At 37.7% G+C, this 23,071-nt stretch overlaps 1 protein-coding gene across 8 annotated transcripts in view; it reads left to right on the forward strand.

The window, feature by feature from the left end:
• Positions 1–23,071, forward strand: part of LOC117399458 (cAMP-specific 3',5'-cyclic phosphodiesterase 4D-like) — a 365,779-nt gene that overhangs the window by 133,941 nt on the left and 208,767 nt on the right. For 2 of the 8 annotated variants that reach the window (XM_058990259.1, XM_058990282.1), the window contains exon 1: positions 8,414–9,311. The exons of 5 other annotated variants lie outside the window; for them this stretch is intronic. In XM_058990259.1, coding sequence (XP_058846242.1) covers positions 9,040–9,311 — 272 coding nt within the window. In that variant the 5' untranslated portion in view covers positions 8,414–9,039. Of the gene's footprint in view, positions 1–8,413; positions 9,312–23,071 lie in introns of those variants that run through there. One more of the 8 variants, XM_058990269.1, reaches the window with a different exon arrangement.

Below are 23,071 nucleotides of genomic sequence, written 5' to 3' on the forward strand. Positions count from 1 at the left end.
CAAACTATGTCAAGAATTATCAGAAAATTGTTAGTTAATCTGTTATATGCACGTATTTATTTATTTATTTATTTATTGAAATGTTTTATTTATACACCTTTGTAGCACCCCATACTGTAGCTTTGACGTATTGTGGACGTTTGAAAATAGGCTGCATTTTAATTACCTGAACAGGAATGGATCGGAATTACTCAGATCAGATCAACAGAGACCTTTGTGTATCTTAATGAACACAGAAGCCCCAATTACAGCTTAGTCAAATGAAAAAGGGGAAGTTGCGCCCTCTGCTGTGTGACTGCGGAACAGCATTGTTTTGCTTCTTGTAGGACCTTACAATTAGAATCAGTTTTTTTTAACAAGTACTAGGTTCTTTTTTCAGATTTGCTGATGTTACAGTATATTGGCACATGGACCAAGCTGTGAATCTATATTATCTTAATTAAATCAGTATTTTGGTTTGAAATGCTGCTTGTAAATGCTTTTCAATACTGTGCTTTTTTCAGATAATAAAGAATGTGGTATAGCAGCAGGCCACCGCAAACCTATTGTTCAACTGTAGGTATCCTTGGAGAAAAAGGGTGCTGCGTATGTCTTGCTCATAAGTCTTGTAATTGTTCATTGCAGTGAATCCTGGTAAAATCAATTCTAAGACCAGATCTCTTATTCATTTTCAGAATTCTAAATGGTGATATGATTTACATTGTATTGTTTTAATAAGTATGTTGTTGTTATTGTGGGTTTGTTTTTTCACTTATAAAAGAAAAAAAAAAAAAAAAAAAAAAAAGAATTTCATAAACACACCAAAACAAGTCCAACAATTTGATTAATGTCTTCATCAGTATGGGAAAAAGTCCTGTACATGGATCTGTTGTGGTTTAGCCAATCCAGATTGATGTATGTAAATAAACTAGAACTGCATTATGGTAATGGAACAAAATGTTTTGGACAACTGACTACCGTAAGTGTTAACTGTGCATTTTGGGTCCTGGGAATATAATGGTTACCTAACAGGGGCTAGCGGATCTCTTGAATGTAGCGAATGCAGAGTGAATGTATATTTTAGGACCGGCGTGTGCTAAATGAGTTCTCTGTATGGAGTAGCCTCCCCTAAACATGGCTTATCTCTGTGTGCTGTCTTGGTTGTGACTATGCTAATAAAAATAGCTGCTGGCCAATCACCATGACTACTGCCTGGAGCATGAGATGTGTTTCCTGTCCTACCTTGTAGGTGCCACCCAATCCCGACACATTACGATATGTAAAACAGTTAAGGTAATTGCTTATTATATAGGTGAGGTTTCTGGTGTGATGAGGCAACCCAGTGCAAAGGAGGAGACAGAGAGCGAAGCTGGTACTTCCTGCTCATAACTCTCTAAACTCAGCCCCGTTCGTTTCGGTGCACCGGCTCAACAAATTTACGTGCATATTACTCAGGCACTGTGAAAGCCACCTATGTGGTTCAGGGCTTGTTTAAAAGTACAGACCCGGTGCTTTCCAATGATTGTAAGCGGTACTCCTAGTCGGTGCACAGCACTAAGGAAGATCCACTACAAACTGTCCTCAGGGCATCAGATGAGAGCACTAGAGAAGCTGCAGACGAGAGAGAGAGAGAGAGAGAGAGAGAGAGAGAGAGAGAGAGAGAGAGAGAGAGAGAGAGAGAGAGAGAGAGAGAGAGAGAGAGAGAGAGAGAGAGAGAGAGAGAGAGAGAGAGAGAGAGAGAGAGTTTTATCCATTGTGTCTTGTGCCAGACAGGAACTGCTTTACAGTTCTATTCAGTGTTCCATATTGTGTTTTATTTAAAAAAAAAAATGCGATTATGCTCGTTTTGTAAAGGTGCTAATAAAACAGTTGTTTTTCACACAGTTTGCTTCATTTTTTCCCATGTTCATTTCATATTGAAGTTCAGTAGTGTAGTGTTTTTTTTAGCCATCTGTGATTACAAAATATATAACAGTGATCAAACATGATTGTTTTGGAAAAGCGTTTTATTTATTTTTTTACACATGTTCTCATTTCTACCACATATGTCTGATCTGTTGCAACTTACAAAATATGAAAGGAAATTTTGTGACCTTTCATTTCATACAAGTTACATGCATGTAGCACAAACTATGCAGTAGTTACACATACATAAATGAAAACAGTGAAAATCAGGCAGAAATAGTGATGAGTGTAAGCCACTAAACAAGACAGGCTGTATCGCAAGATCTGTTACAGACTTATAAGGTGTTTCCCTTCACATGCATTACCACATTTATACAGCAGGGGTCAGTATTGTACCAACTCCTCTTCCCATATGCCACTTAGAAATAGAGACCTGTTTTCCTGTATTAAATCAAAATGATTGTGCTTCCTTACATGCGATGGAGGCATTTTTTTTTATGTATGACTCTGTATAGGACTGTACAGTAATTTGGCCCCTTTTTTAAATTACGATGGCAGCTTTGTTACGCTAATTTGCTCTGGTTTAGTTTTATTGAATGCACTTCAAACATTAATAGCTCATTGGTCTTACTTTCCTGGCTTTGCTACACACCTGGCAGTCATTGTGCCTTTCCTTGCTCATTCAGAGCAACTTCTGTCTATCTCTCTTGTACAGGCTGGTACAGTCAAGGTACTGTAATAACCAAAAACATCACCTGTGGGGAAATGTACTTCCTCGCACATGTTCCCAAAGCTATCAGGGCTTGTTGCAATTACGTCAAGCGATTCATCGGTCAGGCTTGTATTTCTTTTCCCTCCAGCAGGAAGGGCAGACAGGCTACAGTTTTTAATTGTCTGCAGTATTACATCCTGGGAAATTTCAGCCAATAAATCATTTGACACGAAACTGTAAAATATGTTTCTGCATTATGATATACCGGTATGTACCATCATTTATATAATTCTTGAGATAAGTTGCAGCAGCGTGGTTTATTTTTAAGCATCAAATTGAATCATGTGACGCCTCTTCAACTATTTTACTGCAATTACACCCAATCAGCAGGCATTGCATTTTCATTGCAGTTTTCATGTAAGAATGTCATTTTTATGAAATGTATTACCTTGGTTAGCATACCAAAGGGCTGATGTACCATCAACACCATTTAAGCAATTCTCATATACACCACAAGATGGGAACACAGGCTTTTATTACAGTATTGCTTTTGAATTGCAATAATATTTTAGGACTGTTCTGTAGTTTTCAGAATTTTAAAGGTTGACAGGATTTAAATTTGATTATCTCTAGCTGAGAGAAAGAAAAATAGTGTAGTAAACACCAGGGATTTCTATTTCTGTGTGCATTCGAACACCAATGTGAGAGATGGTAGCTAGGAGCTGAGCTCCCTTGTAAAACTGATACTGCTATGCACCACATGTGTTTAACAGCATTGTATTTCCACTTGCAGCTGGCGAAAGGAGTGCTTGTCCAGTTGTGGCAAAGTGGTTAGTAGTGCGCAGGTGTGTAGGTGATGCAGTGCTCCAAAAAACGACAGACAACAAAGTTCATGGTCCAAACAGTCCTTTAATTTTCCTTATCACAGTTTGGCTCCGTTAAATAATAATACTGGCTTTACACAGCAATGTCTATCGCCAGTCCTGAAATAATAATACAATAACAATAACAGGCCACAGCCACTTCTCCAGACAGTGCGTTTTCTCGTGCAGGTGTGGTGAAAGACAACAATAGTGGTGCAGCAGTGCAGTGTAGTCCGGGCTTATGCTGGCCTGTAGCGACAGCTCCCAGTACGTATTAGCCATATACCAAGAACAAACAGTAACAGTTAGACAGACAAGCAAACAAAACACTAAACACTCATGAAACGTTTTTACTTCCATTTCCTTACGTGTCCTCTCAGTAACCATAACAAAGGAACAGATTGCTTTGTCACATCCCCTGAAATACCCTTAGTCACGCCCCCTGAGATAGCTAGTTCAATCACGTATCCTCCGATCCATGACTGACACATTGCGTACCGCATTAGGGCGATGACTTATGGCATTGTGACTCCGTCACCTTCCTGGATGGCTGGCTTACGACTGACCCTGGAATGAACTGTCAAACCATCCAGTCCGGGGCACACTGTCCTTGTTATACAGCGCCCTCACAGGTCGGGAGGGAGACTGTTGACTCGGATTCATTCGCTCTCTGTCACAACAGTATATTGCATTCAGCAGTTAATTATTACAGATGATTATTAAACTCTGTGTATGTGAGATTTTGCACATAAACAGAGCTGAATTAATGACCTAAAGTTTTAATGCAAAGAAATCTGAGTGAAAGTGCGCAATCAAATGTGTTGCCCAAAAGTGTTCAGGTTTCAAATAAACCAAATCACAGCTGCATGGTACAAGATATGGAAGTTAAACTATCCAGTTTTAAATGATACAGGCTGGACACGTAGAAATACAATTTGAAGGCTTTGAGACCCCTTTTTGCCAGTCGTAACAAGGCATTATCCTTCACATTAGAAGAACATTTGCTACATTACTTTTTTTATAACTTTTTTTTTTTAAACGTAGCGCACCCAATTATTTTACCCTCGATTTTCTCCCTAGTTTGGAATGTCCAATTATTTTTTCCCCTCACCGCAGCAATTCCGCACACAGCTCACGAGAACTGAAGGTTCAGTGGGCGTCCTCTGATCCCATGATCGAGACAGCTTCCTCTTTTACACCCAGGACCTCGACAGCAGAAGTCAGCGAGCTACCGGCCATTGGAAGACAAAGGCCAGCCCTGCAGGTGTCCTCCTGAGCTCACTAGGTACCTGGCCAGCAGGGTTCGCTGCAGCGTGATGAGGAGAAACAGTCCCTGCTGGTTTTGCCTCCCTAACCCACAGGAGCACCAGTGCCAATGCGACGCTCCTTTAGGAATCCCCAGCGAAGACCAGCGACTTCACACAACCAGTATGACTCACCCTGCACACCGCTGTGCTTTTACCAAAAATTGAATGAAGTGTTACCTAATTAACTTTTCACTCACTAAACATTTAGGGCTTTCTCTTTCATCACGTACAGTGTTTTCTAGTAATAGTTTGATTGTGCTCTGCTCCTGTGCTTCTTCTCGCTTCATTCTCAAAGGGCTTTTTTTTTCCACTGGCAGATTAGCAAGATGATTCATTATTCTAACATTCCGTTACATCAGTCTTAGTGATCAGCGTTGCCTTTGGATCCTGCAATTGGGGAGCGTTTGTTTCTGTTTGGTTGCCAGTCCTTTATCAAAGTGGCATTGCAGCTGTTTCTCTCCCAGCTTCTTATCTTATTTTTTCTTGCTCTGTGATAAGAAAAACAACATAGGAAACAAAAGTATAGTCAGTAGAGAAGGACTCATGCAGCTTTTTAGTTTTTTACTTGATTAATGTAATTGAAGTTTAGTTTCCAAATCACATTATTTTGTGATTTGTGTCTTTGTTTTATCCGTGGTGCATTTCAAATTCCCTGTGGAAACCAGGATTGTGTGCAGTGATAACTGTAATTGAGTCCTATTGGATTCCTCGTTGCCTGTGCATGTGGCCCTTTTCTTTCTTGTTGTGTTGTTCTTTATTTAGTATCTCTTCACAGTGGTACCTTGTTTTGAGAATAAATACCACACCAGCAGAAAATGGCTTTTCTCAATTACCAAGCAGCTGCTCACAGGCTGTATTTTATCGGGCTTCCCTGCATAACTTATCACAGCAGAACTATACCAGTCTTCTCCCCAGGATCTTCATCCCCCTGGATGACAGCCTCCCCATCCAGATATAGTCTCTCTGTGTTCAGAAAGACAAATCAACAGCATTTGGTTTGACTTCAGTAGTTTTTCTTCATACACTTAATACCTGACCTTGGTTCCCTCAGGCCCATTTGATGGTTGACCTTTTGTAGTTGCCAGGTACAATCATGGCAGAGTTTGACGTCATATCCCAAAGGTAAAACAAGCCTAGCTCAAGAGGATGGTAGTGGAAAGACAAACTCCAACACAGAATGTTTTATATGCTGTTTTAGAATCATTGCTCCAAAATAAATAGTGCATAGAAAAAGACTCATAGCATGATAAGTACAACTTGGCATGACTAGGGAATCTGTGAAGTGGAAGGTTTCAAAAAGAAAGAATGCACACATTTGCATCATACTATTTAGGACAGAATTGCTTTTTTCTGCATAAATCAGTGTATTTACTCAATTTTTTCTTGGGGGGGGGGGAGGTGGGGGGGCAGACACTCTCTGTGTTTTCTTGCCTAAGAATAATTCATCCAAAAAAAACTATTTAAGGGGTTTGCACTCATTTTGAGCGTTTCTGGGTTAAATCGCTCCAGTATCAAGTGCTTAGCATTTCTGTCTGTACTTAGCTTTGGACTGGAGCTACATATCCTATGTACTGAACAGCCTGCCTCAAGTCATTTGACAATGTGACGTTTCTCGCCTCCGCTCAGTCTATATAAATGTATAGGTGGGGCTGGAGTTCAATAGAAACTTGATAATACAGTAACTGAGAACTGGAGCAACAGAACCCAGAACCACTCAGAATGATTGCTAACACCATAACATAGTAAAGAAAATGGAAAATAGAAATCAAAAGGACATTTGAAGCTACTTTTGAAGAATGTTTTTAAAGCCAGGTACTCGTAGCCAACTGACATATTTTTCCATGAATATAAAACTGTGTTTTAACCATAACGACAGACAAAACATTATTGAAATAAATTTTAATTTATATATATTTTTAATAGGGTCCATTATTGCTTAAATAATTGACTACTACGAAAATAATCTTGACTAAAATGCCTTCATCAGTGAGGCATATGTAGTATGAACTGCTTGTTTCTATGAGATTTGTATGTGGCGGATCTATCCAATGTGAGTAATTGCAAATACTGGTCCCTTTGAGTAAGCTGAGGAAGTCCTCAATTATAATTAGGGCTTCTGTTTTTCAGGTTTTATTAATTGTATTTTTTGGTGCTTATTTTTAGCTCTTTTCAAGTTTTATGTAAATGTTTTTTTTCTGGGCTTTCGTTTTTGATATACTGTATGAAATTAGTGTTTTCGGTTACTTTCCAAAATGCTTGAGCGTTTTTTTTTTTTTTGTGTGTCAAAATATGTATAGTAACTCGACAGTACTCGCGCACTTAAGTACCTTCTTTCCTTTGCTGTCTTCCACAATCAAATCCCACGGGCACATTCTTCTGGGGTTTTTGTGTGTAGGCATTTTTGTACATTTCGCCACAATTCTGTTTTAAATCCGCCATATCTTAACTGTACAGCTTTAAATCCCGCTAACAAGCCTGATTGTAATCTCGTTTAAAATCTCGCAAGCGGATTCTCCAATAGAAATGTAGGAATGTGCTGTCACTCAGTAGTTGGGGCAGGTTTAAAGCATTCAGAACGAATCAATGATAGATAGAAGCGAGGAAGGCGCGACATTGCCCAGCAGCACTGGAAAATGTATTTATTATTATTATTATTGTAGTAGGTTTTATTTTTTTTTAATGGGAAAAGGGTAAAGTCAACGTGAATAGATTAGATTAACCATTTCCAAATTTCTTCTGGTGCATGCCAGTGTTTATTGGCTATCCACCAATTTTTTTTTTGTATCGGGGGTGTTTTATCTGTTTTTTTTCGGTTAAAAGCGAAAATCAGAAGTGTCCACTAAGGTACTTGGTTTTCATTACAGGGTTCTCTACCCCTGCATTATCCTAACCTATAAGGGACACATCTCATTAAGCCAGCTGGTTCCCATGGATGGTATTGTAATGAGGGTGGAATGCTTATTGAAAAACTAAATGTAACCAGTGTGGGTCCATTTGAAAGGGTCTGTGGCTAAAAGTACTTCACAAGGGGGCAACATAATACCATCCGATGCAGCTTTGTTTTTAAGCAGTTTCATTCTCCAGTCAATTTAGCTGTGTACACAAGTGTGATTACCTCCAGCTACAGCTTTGAGAAGCAGAAGAAAGGTTGTATAAATAGTGAGGGTGTTTGAACTTTTCATGTATGGTAACCAAGAACCTACCATTTTGTTTGTTAATGGGGATTGCCTAGTTAAAGAGTGTTCCTGGGGGGTTCAACATAAATCAATCCCGGATGCTCATTTGCATGTGTTAGGTGTATATCCTGTATGTGTTGCTCTTGTATATGTATTCCTTTACAAGCCGGCAGGGTCTTTTTCTTTTTCTTAAACTAACCAGCAAAATGCAATGCAAAGGAGGTTTCCCCTTATTTTAAGGTGAATCAGATACATGCTGAAGTGATGTTGCTAAGCTGTTAAAATAAATGGGCTCTTAGGCTTGCAATGTAAACCATAACATTGGTATTGCTCAGTTACATAAAAAGCTAACTTGTGTTTACCCAGGTTGGAATAAATAGAGAAGGCAGTAAATGACAGTCTCTTCCCCAGCTGTTGAATATTTTTTTTTTTTTTTTTTTTGAACCACACCACAGATCAGCCATCGGAATTAAAAGTAACACCTGCTTTGTTTTGGCTGAGAATGCCGGTCGAGACGACAGCGAGTGTGTGTTTCAAGACATTAAGGTCAACGGGACTTTTCAAATTTTGAACAAGGAGATAAGGGAGGCAAATGACCTAAAAGAATGATTAGGAGCTGTCGTTAGGTCCCTCCTACAAGCACATTGTACGTGTACAACCAGTAAGCACTTAACCAGCCTCAGCTTATTAGCTGTACTGTAGAGCTGGCAGTCTATGTGTTCTGGCAGGGGCTTGTTCAATAACTAATGTGCTTTTAGTGCTGTTGCTTGTTTTAAAAGCTGACAAGTGATTCTTTTTTTATCCTCGAGCCGTAGTTGCAATGTTAGAAAAGAAGAGGCGTGGCAGTGTCAGCAGCTTTCCTGGTGGAGTTTGCTTCTTTTCCTCAGCATCATTATCTTTAGACAAATGTTAAGGTAACACGGCGTATGAAGCAGCAGTCAGACAGTGTGAACTGGGAATTACAATTCAACCCCATCCTCAGATTTAAGGAAGGCAAGGAAAGATATTTTTTTTAAAACTACATTTTCCTTTTGCGGAGCAGCAAGGCAGAAAAAGCAACATCTTCCTGGCTTTTGCTGTCAGCTATCCTGGAACCCATGGCTCAGCAAGGACCAAACCCAGACACTCTCCCCGTGCCTGCGGTGGAGAAGCCACCCCACGAACATGCAGGACTGAACGAAGACCTGGTGAAGATTCTGAGAGAAAACCTGCTGCAGCATGACAAGCCACGGGCAACAAGAAAGGCTACCTCCATCTCGCCAAGGTTATCCCCGGCCATTTCTCCCAGGAACTCTCCCAGGCTCCTGCGCAGGATGATGCTGAACAACAACATCCAGAAGAAGAGACGTTTTACTGTAGCACACACATGGTAAGGGAAAACAGATGGAGTGGACTGCTTTCATTCCTTAGACTGTATAAATGTGATTGTGTGTGTGTGTGTGTATGTGTGTTTGAAACTGTGAAATATCTTATATTACTTGCTAAGAGAAAAAAAAGGCATACTCCTTGTATTATGGGCTATTTATTTATTTACCAGTATTAATTTATTTAATTATTGGAGTTTGATGACAGAACTAGCCTGTGTACCTTTACCTTAGAGTCAGTCAGTGTTATACACTCTAGTCTAGAGCAATTGGGACAGCACTGGGACAGTACTGTAATGCTTGATGGACGGCAGTGCATGTTACAAACAATAGACGTGACTGTTTTACTGTTTTTTTGTGTTATTGATATATAAAAGCTAGATTGATAGCATCTAAAAATACTACCCCCCCCCCCCCCTTGTGCCAGCCAGTGTTCTCTCAGCGACATTTAATGCTGTTTGAATTATAATCATTAAGTAAATTGAATTTGCATTCAAAACAAAGTTCACTTTGTCAGGCTGCTGTTTATAATCTAATCACTGCTAAGGGCTACAAAATTGTATTTTTTTTATTGCTGTAATAAACAGTTGGTGAAACTATAAAATATTTCAGTCGTTCTATGTTAGATCAATCTGACAAAGCTGAATGTGAACTGATGAAAGAGGTATTGAAGGATATTTTGTGCTCATTTATTTATTATTTGAGTTGAGTGTTTGCAGTCCACAGGAATATACTTTAACAGGCAAAAAGAAACAAAAAATGTATAACTGTATAATAAAATCACATATAAATACTGTACAGTCTTTAGGTGTATACAATCTGATTATTATTCAGTACCCACATATAATATTCATACTTGAATAGTACAGTGCTGTTTTTTATTGCCTCTTTTAATATACTCCCTCAGAATTTTTATTCAGAACCTTGCCATCCTTTTTGTGCATTGTGCAATGACAGCCGTCAAAGATATGCCCTCTTAGAAAATGCTCTTTTCTTATCTATCTGGCCTCGCGGCGCTGAAGTAAATTACTTCAAGGAACTCAAAGCACGGCAGTTTTTCAGTATTTCCTGAGGGATCTACCAGTGCCATGGGTGAGGGTGAATTTTAAATAATTGATATATTCATCCAAGTGTAAATCTTACCTTTTTGTATGTGCCCAGCTTGCCTTTCTTGTGGATCAATTCAAACCCCCCATTTTAACAGAGTCTCCCTGCAGTACAAGATGCTGCATGGTGGAATTGTGCTTTTAAAATATGCACTTTCAGTTAACTCGTTAAACACTGCAGACCAGTACACAGGAGGTACAAGGTACCTCCACTCCATTTTAGCATTGGAATGAAACTATTTCATTAGTTGTCTTTGGGTTTTGTCTTTCAGCAGTTACTGTAACGTGCTGAAAGCATTTAAAATATAAAAGCAACTCCCCTGGGCATTTTAAACTCGTACATATGGACATAATGCTTCATTTTCTCATTACCTGTAGTGTTGGAGTAGCTGAGCTTACCAGAAAGAATGACAGAAACAGTGAAAAATCAGAGGCTTGTCCATGCATCCTACCCCCCAAACTAAATCTGTATTGAACTGGTTTACTCAGAATCATGGAATTGTTGGACACATTTACACATTATTTATCCTAGTGTTAAGTTTTTACCAGTACTTGCTTAGTTTGCTACGTTGGCTCAAGTACAGGCTACAAAGGATTTGCTTTTTTATTGTTGAGCACAAAAGTAAAACAAACACATTTTACCCTTTTAATTTGAAATAGTCTCTAGCTGTATCAAAATGTCATGTATTTGTTTATTTTTTGCTGATAATGTCACAGTGACAAATGGCTGTAATGATGTATGTGCCAGTACAGTAAGCGTTGATATATTGATGGGCTTGTGATTGCAGATGGATACACAGTTATTCTGCAATGTAATGAGTTTATAAAATCTGAAGAATGTTTCACAATAAAAAAGGTGTTGTCCTTTTCATCTGTTTTTTGTATCCTGCTTCCGATTAAATGTTTGTACAGTAGTTAAAACAGGTTGTGGTAGAATGGTGCTGCATAATTCCCACCATTTTGTGTGAGGAAGACAGAAAGAGAGACTAAACCCTTCCACGTTGTCCGTTTCAGTATGTATGTTATAACTTATACATGCCATTGGGTCTCCTACTTCAGCTTTCTAGCTTTACAGTTCTACTTGTCTATTTACCAGTTGGTGTGGGCAGAGGCAAATACACTGGGGAGCTGTCAAACATGATTAGCAAACATACTAATAGAAGGTTTCATACAGCTGCCGTTTGTCATCACCATTGCATATGTAACTTCAAAATAAACGTGTAGTTATAAAGAGACTGATTGGGTTGTCTCTGGGGTCACTCCAGATTTATCTGCAACAATGAATGATTGATTAAAGATATTTGAAGGACCACAATCAATTCGGGGAGCAGTTTGAGGAGGACACGTTGAAAGGAATTTGCATGTGCAACTGCAGTAAATGACTGACTGATGAGTGAACTGCATGAAACAGAAAGTAATGGAAAACTAGCGATCCTAGAAACGAGACAAATATATCATCCTGTGTTATTCCCACACCTCCAACAGCATAAAATGGAGTTGTAAAAAAGACTGTACATGTCAATACAAAATGATATGCTATTTACAGTACTATACAAAAAATAAAAAATAAAACTCTTAAATAATTGTGCCATATATACAGGTAATTACACTTCAATTGCTGGCTCTGTGACCATTTTTTGTATCAGAGCTCACATGAACTGCAGTAACATTTCAATGTTTGATAAATACCATGTGCGAAAAGAGCAACATATGCCGGGTGTCAAAAGTGGAAACGCAAGATTGCAGTGAGATAAACATGCATTAACAGCAAACCACATTATCAGTACCAGTTACACTACAGCAGACTACTTCCACTAAACACATATTATTGCAAAGACATGTCGAGAAAGATTTCCCCCTAACAGAAACACAACCTTTGTGAAAGTTTACTACGGTATACCATGTTAAAAGTGTAAAGAGTGTATTAAATCACAGTATAGTTAAAGAAGGGCAATCATACAGGTATTTGTGATCTATTATAAACACATAGTAAACTGCAAAATGTTACTACTTTTATAAGTGAATCATGTGTAGCACAACACAATCCAATCATGTAAGAGAAATCAACCTTTTATCATTTTGTCTGGATTTGTCAAAATTAAGAGACATTATTTTGCACACTTTGAGCAGCCTAAACTGCACTTGTAGCAAAGTAATTAAGATTCATTAACAAACATAAACATTCAAAATAGGAGGTGAGAAATTGACTTTTAAATCTTGGTTAGCACAACTTTAATGCTAAAAATAGCTACATATCCAGGTAATCTTAAAGAACACAGAAGCAGGCCAACAGCCCACACCTTGATGTGTCTTACTGCTTAATTATACCACCCTGGGCCCTGAATCTATTTCCACAAAAGGCAGGGTGAAATGAACATGATATAACCCTGTGGTCCCCAGTGCTTTCAATCATAGAAATGTAACCAAAATGATACCAACCATTTAAATTCTGTATAGAAAGAAGGGTAACACTTTAAATTAAGCGTCTGTAATTCCAATGTAACTAACACATAATTTCCTACTGATTTCAAATGAAATTCCAAGCATGAGTTCATGACATAGTTTTCATGACTTCATAACATTTCCCTGTAATACACATGAAATAATCATGAACAGACACTTATTTTAAAGTGTTACTGAAAGAGGTACTTCAGCTTTCTTACAATCGTTGAAATCCTTTATCACTGTAAGAAGGTTGTTTTTGCAGCCTTGCGATCCTACCCGCCACCAATGAATAAGAACCAGTGTTTTAGGAGGGTGACATGTGAAGGCTACTTAATTAGCAGCCTTCTTAACTGTTGTCCATTTGCGTTGGACTGTAGTATTGATTTCTATACACTGCCCTAATAAACCCCAATGTTTACCTGTTATAAAGAAGAAGAAAAAACATGAAAAAAACTGGTATAGTCTTGACTTGAAAACGATATGCCAATTAGTGTTTGAGTTCAATAATTTAGAGCTTCATAGTGCATAGGACACACTGTACCACACTGATTCATTAATGGTTCAGCATAATAACAGAGCACAATGTATTCAGAAAATGTCAGTCGTTGGAGAAAGTAATACAATGAAATGCATAGCCCACAATTCAGAGGGTAGAAGTAATATTATAGTCTAATAAAGAAGGGTTTTTTATTTTTGTACATCTTGGAGCAGCTGAAATTCACAAACCTGAAGCAGTAAAGCAGAAAGCTGTTTATTAATTGCTTTCCGGTATCAGTCTTAGTTCCTGTATCAATATTAGTTCCAAGCCAACCGAGCATTTGAAGAGGAAACATCATGGCTGAATGCAACAGATGTTTTTAGAAGCAACTGTTTTTCTGGAACACTAAAATTTAAATTGGGTTCCTATTTTTTTTTCTAGAAACGTAGTGTAAACGAGCCTCGTGGTTGGTTCGGGTTCGTTTCGTCCTTTAATAGACAGATCCAGACACAAGACTGGAGGTTTAAGGCGCGGATGTGCTATTTTTAATAACAAAAATAAACAAAAACAAAACCCAACTCTGTTCAGAGTACTAACTAAACACAGGACAGCTGAGCTGCTTACCTGTTAAAAATGAACACCAAACAAACAAAACAAAAACACGCAGTTTTTAACTCCACAAAAAGGCTTTTCACTCTACCTTTTTTCTACGGCTGTACACACGAGCACAGTCGGGCTTCTTCACACACATCAGCCCAGAACAGACTGGCTGCAGGCCTTTTAAACCCTGCACCTGGAACTAATTTACAATCATTACCAGGTGCGGGTGATAATTAAACAATACACTTAACAATAAACCTGCATGCGCACGTGTTTTTGGCATGGATGATTTTAACTCCCTCCCTGCCTGTTTACAGTAGCTTCTCACAATACAAGGCAATCCTAATTACATGTTATGGTCGTAAATGTATAAAGTTACTGGTACCAGATTATGGGTGAATTTATAAAATGTAACTCTATAGCCAGGAAATTTATAGAAGAGAAGCCTGCTGTCATACATATTATACTGTACACCTCAATTACATTGGAATTGTATTTGTAGCTTGTGAGTGCATTGTAAACGTACAGTACAGTAATAACAGAAGAGCTTGCCTCCATAGAAAGAGCAGTGTCTGTCTGTTAAACATTTAGGGGTAAATGTACTAAGATGGGCCAGTTGCAGAGCAAACATACCGCAATTTGCATTTTCGTTACGACAATTCACAAAGTGCACATTTTGTCGTATGTACTAAGAAAAAATATGTTAATGAAGACAGCTGCAATATACTAATTTAAGTATTATTATATCTTAGCGAGATCTCTCTAGCGAGAGTTGTGCGATATTTTTTCAAATAAAATAGCGGCAGCTGAGTTGTGGTTTCCTGCAGCAGAGGGTGTCCGAAGGATAACGTCTATACATGCAAGGGTGCAAGAATCAAAACAACATTGTTTTTGTTAAATGTAAACATCATCTGTACAATGCATTAGTTCCGTCTTCATTTGACATATTTTAATACTGTTATATATATATATATATATATATATATATATATATACAGTGTGTATGTATGTGTATATATATATATATATATATATATATATATATATATATATATATATATATATATATATATATATATATATAATGAAAGGTAGTTTAATCCCATCAGATTCTATAGTGGGGCTCCAACCTTCACCCCCAAAAAGCTTTTCATAATCATACAGTAGCCCCTCGCTAAACCGGACATGTTTGTCCGACATAAGGAGGTCGGGTTTAAAAACAATGCAATACAATCGCACACACATACATTTACAGTTCTCGATGTATTTTAAATATAAATCATTGCGCTGAAATAATGTAAAAATATAAATCTGTACAGTAGGCCTATACAGTATACAGTACAGTAGTAAAATCAAATGAACACCTAGCACACTTTTTTTGTACTTTAGCCTACTGGTAACACAAAATAAATCATGCTGCTGCATTGTACACATTGGTGTACAATGCGAATAAAAGATTATTTTAAATTTAAACTAAATTATTTAAGTTTTTTTTATTTTATTTTAATTATTATTATTTTTTAACTTGGTCTACTTAGTAGCCTAGACAGTTAACACACAATCGATCATGGTCCTATACAGATGCTCAGAATGAGCTAGAGGGGTTAGTGGCACATGTGTGCAGTCTATTGCTCCCAACACACTGAGAAAACCAGAAATGTCATAGAAATTTGTTTTCAAGGCTTGCAAGTACACCCTGACTTTAATGAAAATTAGGTACTTGGGTGTTTGTCTCAAAAATACATTGAGCACAACTGGCAACTCACAAGAAAAAGCGGAATGGGAAATGCCAGCAACAATTGTGACTGTTTAAAACATGCTTTCGAAAGTTCTTAACACATTGATGCAATTGTAAGTGTAGCAATTGCCCACAAGCTTTAGTATATCTCATTGCAATATTTTTGATCCCTCATTTGCACCCTGTTCTCCACCCTGTTTTTGTGAATTTCTGCAGGAACACCAGACTTACATATTCATTTAAGGCTAAAGCGCAAATAAGAACTGCGGCTGCAAAGCATTTGTTAAAATGATGCTGACAGAGTTGCGTTTGTTTAGTTCATTTCATGCTAGACTTCCGACTGGTTTGCATGTGGTTTGCAACGATTGCGACAGACGCAACACTTTAGTACATCTACCCCTTAATCACTCAATGACACAATGTAAAGTATTTCTGATTAATATTTTAGGAACTTTTGTCACTGGCTACGGGGATTTAATCAAATGAATAAAAGAAAAATAATAAAAAAACAACATTTATAATTTTTTCTTACATGTTTTGTTTTATGTACGAATTTTGCTGCTATGTTATACTGTTTATTATAGACTGCTGAGGATCTTTTAGCCAATTAGAGAGGCTGTTTAATCTGCTGTTTGCCCCGCCCCCGACAAATCACAAACAAACTCCATTCCTAACATCCACCGTAACATACTGAGTTTCCACTGTGCTTTATTCTCAGTATTGGTAAGGTTTCCGCCAAGTCAAATCTGGGCACACACCTCAGTCACTTAAACAACATTATTCCAGCCATCAACCTTTGGCCTCTTTCAATTAAAGTGTGAATGGAATAAATAACAGTTTGTTACGTTTTGAAACACTTGCCGTTGGATCTTGCAATGCATATATTAACCGTAAAGCAGTGCATATATAGTTATAGCAATGCAAGCTTCTCTGTAGGAGTTATATATCAACACTTGTAGTACTTTCCTGTCTCCTCACTCCTTCAAACACCGACTTTCCCCATCTTACAACTTCATGTTTTATTGTCAGGCTGCATTTGAGACCTGTGTATAAACACTCACCTAATAAAAGAGATTCCAGGTGTTTTCAATGGCACGCTGTGATACAGTTTTCTATTTTTTTTTTATTATAGTCCTCAAGGTTACCCTTTTCATTGACTTGCTAATAATGATGTCAGGGTGCTTGGAGTGGAGGCCCATAAACAAACTTCCAACTCCTATTGCTTTTTATTGTCACATCAAAGCAAAGTACCCCGTTGCTAGGGAACAGAAGTCAATGATTAAACTGCAAGAGTAAAGAACAGTAAAAGCAAGTAAAGTCTTCTGAAATAACTATATACACATTTATACGTCTTGGGTCAAGTCACCATGAAACAGGTCTGTTAATGTATTAGGCGCTTAAAATAAATGCTGTTGTTGTAAATAAATTGTTAAATAACTCTTTAAATAAGTATAAGCTTAATGAATAATCTTTTTGGTGACATAATGACTGTTTGAGTGGTTTATCAATGTCACCTGAACACTGGGATGCAGTATATATGAGTTGTAGTCATTCAAAAACCTGAGCTATGTTTATATACATTTTGTATATATTATGCTGTAAATATAACAATGTGAGAGACGCCATCTTTGTGAGATCTGACTGCGGAGCCTCCACTTCATTCTGTGGACTATATTTTAATTGTCCAAAGGGTGAATCTCACTTAAAGCACCCTTCTGCACCATAGTAGCAAAACAAAGCATACAAGTCATATGTAGTAGCAAAAGAAAGTATACGAGTCATATGTAGTGTCAGCTGGATGCAAATAAATTGGGCTCTGAGAATAGGTTTGGTTTAGAGTGCACAGGAAGGCTAAACTAGTGAATAGACAATAAAAAGTCATATTTTACTGTAAAACCGAACAGCACCCAGTAACTTGCTTAGATAAGACACTATGCTATTTTTTAAATACACTTTGTTTGAACCGTGTCTTCATTTAAATATGAAAGTACAGCCGCAGTAATGTATTAACTTTACTCATCTTCAGATTTGTAAGAGGTTTGGTGTTAACTCCAACCCGAGGTGATTAGGTGAGAAGATTATGCAGGGTTGGTCTGCACAGGTGTGAATATATCAATTATCGTTACATGCTGTCTAGTCAAGTAGGCATCAAATAGATTTTAATTGAGACTCTATTAGCTTAACGTTGGAAGCTGGTGAATCAATTTATTGAAAAAATAAAAAAATGAATATAGAGAAACGAAGATGCGTGCAGGTGATCTTATGTGTAATGCCCTGCTTACAGACTGGATTGCAGGGTAGAGTTTTATATTATTTAGTTACTTCTCTGTGGGCCATCTGCCATTACATGGACTGGGAGCTGCTGTTCTTTATTCATCCTTTACTGCAGTTCTTTTGTCAGGTATGTAACAGAGATAGTTGAATGCTGTTGATTGCGGTCATGCTACGACAGGAGTTTGTATGGAGTCAAACTGTCCACAGATATGTATCTGTGTTGTGCCAACAGACAGAGCTGAGCATTTCTTATAATAAATAAGCTATACACTGTTCGTGATTTGCAAGTCAAACCTATTAGTTAAATCCTGTGGCAGTGCTTTGAATGGCTGTGGGGATGCTGACTTGTGGACTGGTCACATGTTGTAATTTGACATGCATTCCCATTGTCTCTATTTGTACTATTTTTTTTTGTGTGTAGCTGTGTTCATTGTTCTCTGTTTGGTTTGTTAGAGTTTTGCTTGGTTTGTGATATTTTCCATAGGGCTAATCATCTTACAGCTGTCCTGTCAAGGCTAACAGAGGGGTGCTAACTCACCACACCACACTGTTTCCCTCTAAACATGTTTCCATCAATATATTTTGTATATTTTTTTTGTAACATATTTTTGCTACAGTGTGTGGTGTAAATGTAGCATGGGTTGGATGTACTCTAAACACAATAGCTGTACGTAAGACATAAATATGGAACGGTAGGCTTTGTGTTTTTTTTCCTCAGCAGCTGTGACTTCCTAAAAACCTTGGTAGCTATGGTTTGAGTGTCACCTTGCTGAAGGCTAGGACCTTAATAGCTTTGGCTATTTACAGTCATTGAATGGAATGGTTTTGGACAACAGGATTGTGGTAGTGTACTGGGCAGCAGTGTGGAGCAGTGGTTAGGGCTCTGGACTCTTGACCGGAGGGTCATGGGTTCAATCCCCGGTGGGGACACTGCTGCTGTACCCTTGAGCAAGGTACTTTACCTAGATTGCTCCAGTAAAAACCCAACTGTATAAATGGGTAATTGTATGTAAAAATAATGTGATATCTTGTAACCATTGTAAGTCGCCCTGGATAAGGGCGTCTGCTAAGAAATAAATAATAATAATAATAATACTGAATGGTCCAGGAGGTTTAGAGTCACACAACAGAAAATGTTTTAATTTGTTTTATTTTTCATTTTAAAAAATAATAAATACAACACTTGCAGACATTATTAAGAGGATATTATGAAGCACAGTAACGTTACAAAAAAATGAAACCTGAAAATCAGAACCCCTATTCAGTTTTAGATTTTATCAGACAGTCAACATGCAGGAGAGTATGAAAAAAAAAAACCACAAGCCTCCCAGGTAACAGGAGTATATAAATACACTGCAAAAAGTCTAAAAAAAAAAGTACTGAGGTTGAGTCCTTACTGTAGGCAAGAGAAAACAGAAAGGTTGCCATGGCCACCTGTGCACTCGTGAAAAGTAGGCTTCTTGATTAGTGTTCATGTCAGGGCAGTGAGAATTGCAGAGCTTTTAGAACAAATGTCTGTTGCTATTTTCAGTATACGTATCATTATGACAGTTTTGGCAGTGTGCAATTGAGTGGATCACCCCCACAGAGGGCAAACTCAAATTGTATGTTTCTATATAGGAAACAGTGCCCAGATTTAAAGGAATATTGTTTCTTAAAAGTCATTAAATCCATGTCATTATGTTGTTGTAATAGAGGCATTGACACACTAATTACACAAAACAATGCATTTATACTGCTTGTCATTAGTTCATTAAACAAACATGTTGCTTGTCTTTTTCCCATGTGCATATACTATACATGGAAATACAGGATAACCATAAAATATTCATTGTGCCATTAAGTTAAATTACTAACTCAGCAAGTACACATTCTAATATTGCATGTGTGCACCAGGTAAACATGTAGCTATTAACACATTGTACTCTACACGTCAATGCAAACAATGGGGTGAAAAACACAACCTTGTTAAGATAATCAGTCAGGGTCCCCCAGCAGCAATCTCTCAGATGTAGAAAAACTGTCAGCAGCCATTCTCTAGCTATCAATACATTCTTAAGTAGTAAAAAATAAATAACGTGGTAGATCCAAGTACACATACAGCTCTTGGAAGGTTTTTTGAACACTATATTGAATAAATAAGGCTGGGAAGTAATGTGTAATCAACCATGTTGAATGTAATAAAATAGCAATTACTGTCATAAACAATAAAACATACTGTAAATGTCCCCCCTCCCACCCCCATCACAAATCATATCCAGAAGTATCTTTCAATGGTTACATTATTTATTTGATACAGTCTAAGAGTTTTTCATTTAATTATGCCTGTCCTACAATTGACTGATCAGAAAGGCTGTCCTTTAAGATGTAAACCGTGATTTACAATGCTGGGTTTGCTGGTTGGGTGTGGAGCATAGTCTCACCTCTGTGTTTGTTTTTTTGTATATGATGTGTGAATTATTTTGGCTTGTGTTTGCTTTTTTGTTAATTGAAAAATATATGAATATCACTTATTATATAGGCTGTTAAACAGAACTTGAAGCACACGTGGTTTACATTTCAAATCAATTAAAGGGGATTGAAAGTTATTCAGTCAAGCTTTTTTTTAATTATGCACGTGCCGTTAAGAAAACTTGAACAAAAACAAATCTAACAGCCAAGCAAGAGATGGTGTATCATTTTTTACATTTTCACAACAGGTCTGAAAGTCACACCTTTTTAGATAACTTTGAATCGGCTGACCCAAGATTTTGTGCATATCCTGGTTCAATGCCATCTGCACAATGAAACTCATTTTCATCTCAAACTGGTGCTGCATTAGTGCTTTGGGAGAACATGGTCTTGAAAGGTGGTACTTAAATGAAATGTTGTTGTTTTTGCTGTTGTAGTCTACAGTCTGCACCGGGCATTACACACAAGTCAAAGATCAACTTTATATATCCCATTTTTGTAAAATTGTGATTTATAAATATAATATTCCCCTGACAGTTATTCACAGGCCTCGTGTTCTTTCTTCATATTTTGTTTCCGCAGTCCGTGATTTAAAACCTGGCCTTTTGCGTCTTTTGTATTGGATGGCAATTACTGTAGCACAGCCAATGCAACTTGGAGAGATTGAGTTCTACCAGCCTGCAATCCTAACTGTGGATGGCAGTTTAAATCGATTTTTTTTTTTTTTTTTTTTACAGAAATGAACAAGCCTGATTTCAAAATAATATTAAGTGTTTCATAGTCGCAAATGGAAACGTGGCAGTATGGTGCCTAATTTAAGTCAATTACTTTAGATTTCAAAACACCCTGAACATTTTTTATTTGCAAAAAGGTGTGACAAAAGGATGTAGGTTGTCAACTTAATACCTGTATTTAAAGCCTGGCAGATTTAGCTAAATCCCTTTTTTTTTTAAAAAGTGTAGTACAGCCATTTTACTGTGCGTAAGAAAAACAGCCTCAAAATTAGCAATCTGACTGAGCTCTGGTGGTATAATTTTGAATGTTTAATGTTCCATAATTAATAGTGCCCGTCGATGATGGCTCTACCGTGTGATAGCTGACCGCGACGGGAGTTATGCGTACCAAGCCGAAGGCGAGGACGCTAATGAAAGTCAAGGTCAACTGTCACACGGTAAAGCCATCATCGAGAGGGCGCTATTGCTATTAGAAAATTATTTTTACCATTGTTTTCTTTCAATAAACACCTTAAAAACTAGATTTACCTTGAACTTGTACTGATTCGTTGGGTACCTTTCTGCTGAGTAAAGACGTTCTAAGAAAGTAGTCCAAAACATTTTTTAAATAAAGAACAAAGATGACATACATATAAAGAGAAAAACAGTGAGTTTTTATTTAGTAAATCAATTTTTATTTTGTATTAACTTGTTAGGGTTTTAAACTCTATTTATAATCAGGACATTGCCTGAGATATGAATGGAGCAATTACTGAACAGTCCGTGTACGATGGAGTCTGAACTACCAATACAATCTCTCATTAAATAACACTCTAAAATGCCTCCTAAGTCAACATGTTTCTACCTTCAGCCAAAGCCTTTCTCTCCTGAATCCATATATGAATGGAGCAATATTAATGAACTGTCAGCGTCTCGCTTTGTTGTTGAAAGATGCTGTGTGTCTGTGCTCCAGTCGAGCTGACAGTCTGTGATTGGCTCTCGGCAGTTGCAGGTACAGGATTGGTTGCTTTTGTCGATGCAAAGTATTATTGGCTGGTTTTGGTGGATAAGAAAATTAATTTGGACCAGATGTGTTTTTGTTTAGTATTTACTGTCCAATAAAAATACAGCAAGTCAATAAGAAAAGATAGCACTTGATTTGAAATTTGATTCACAATTGGTGCCAGCGGGCATCTACCGTCTATTAGAGACTGCTAGAACTGGAAGCTGATTGGCTGACGGTACTGAACCGTTTTCTAATATATTTTAAAGCGAGGAGGTGTTATTAATTTTTTAGTATCTCTGAGAGGATGCCTGGAGAAAAATAGCAGAGGAACACTGGATTAGGCTGATGACAGGCATTTGAACCCTTGACAATAACTTGCTGGCTTAGTCCCATCTGTTTAAACATTCTGGATGCATTACAGAAACTGGTGCAAATGTTATGCTAATAAGATCAGGACTGAAGATTATCAAACTGTAAAGTGCACTAGAAACTGCACTAGAAGACTGGCTCTACCTCCGCTACGCTCCCCTGCCTCCATAGCCTGCTCCTTCTCCACCCTTGCTCCGCAGTGGTGGAACGACCTTCCTACAGATGTCAGGACTGCCCAGTCCCTGACCACATTCCGGCGCCTCCTTAAGACTCACCTCTTCAAACAGCACATGTAGAACTCCTCTGTTTGTATCCTGGGACACTATCACCCTTCATTTAGATGTGCTTTATTTTGCTCTTATCTTCCCCCTATTTTACTGCACTTAATCCTGTACTTCAGAATACTGTAATCTGCCAAGTGTTTAACCTGTAGTACTTTGTATTTAATCACATCCTGATGTAACTATCACTATTTAATCATATCCTGATGTATCTGCTGTATTATTGAATTGTGGTTTGTCACACTTGTACTTTGCTTGAACAAAAGTTATTGTATTTCTTGCTCTTATTGTATTACTTGTATTG

The sequence above is a fragment of the Acipenser ruthenus genome, chromosome 2 (genome assembly GCF_902713425.1).
Source record: "Acipenser ruthenus chromosome 2, fAciRut3.2 maternal haplotype, whole genome shotgun sequence".
In the NCBI taxonomy this organism is placed as follows: Eukaryota; Metazoa; Chordata; class Actinopteri; order Acipenseriformes; family Acipenseridae; genus Acipenser; species Acipenser ruthenus.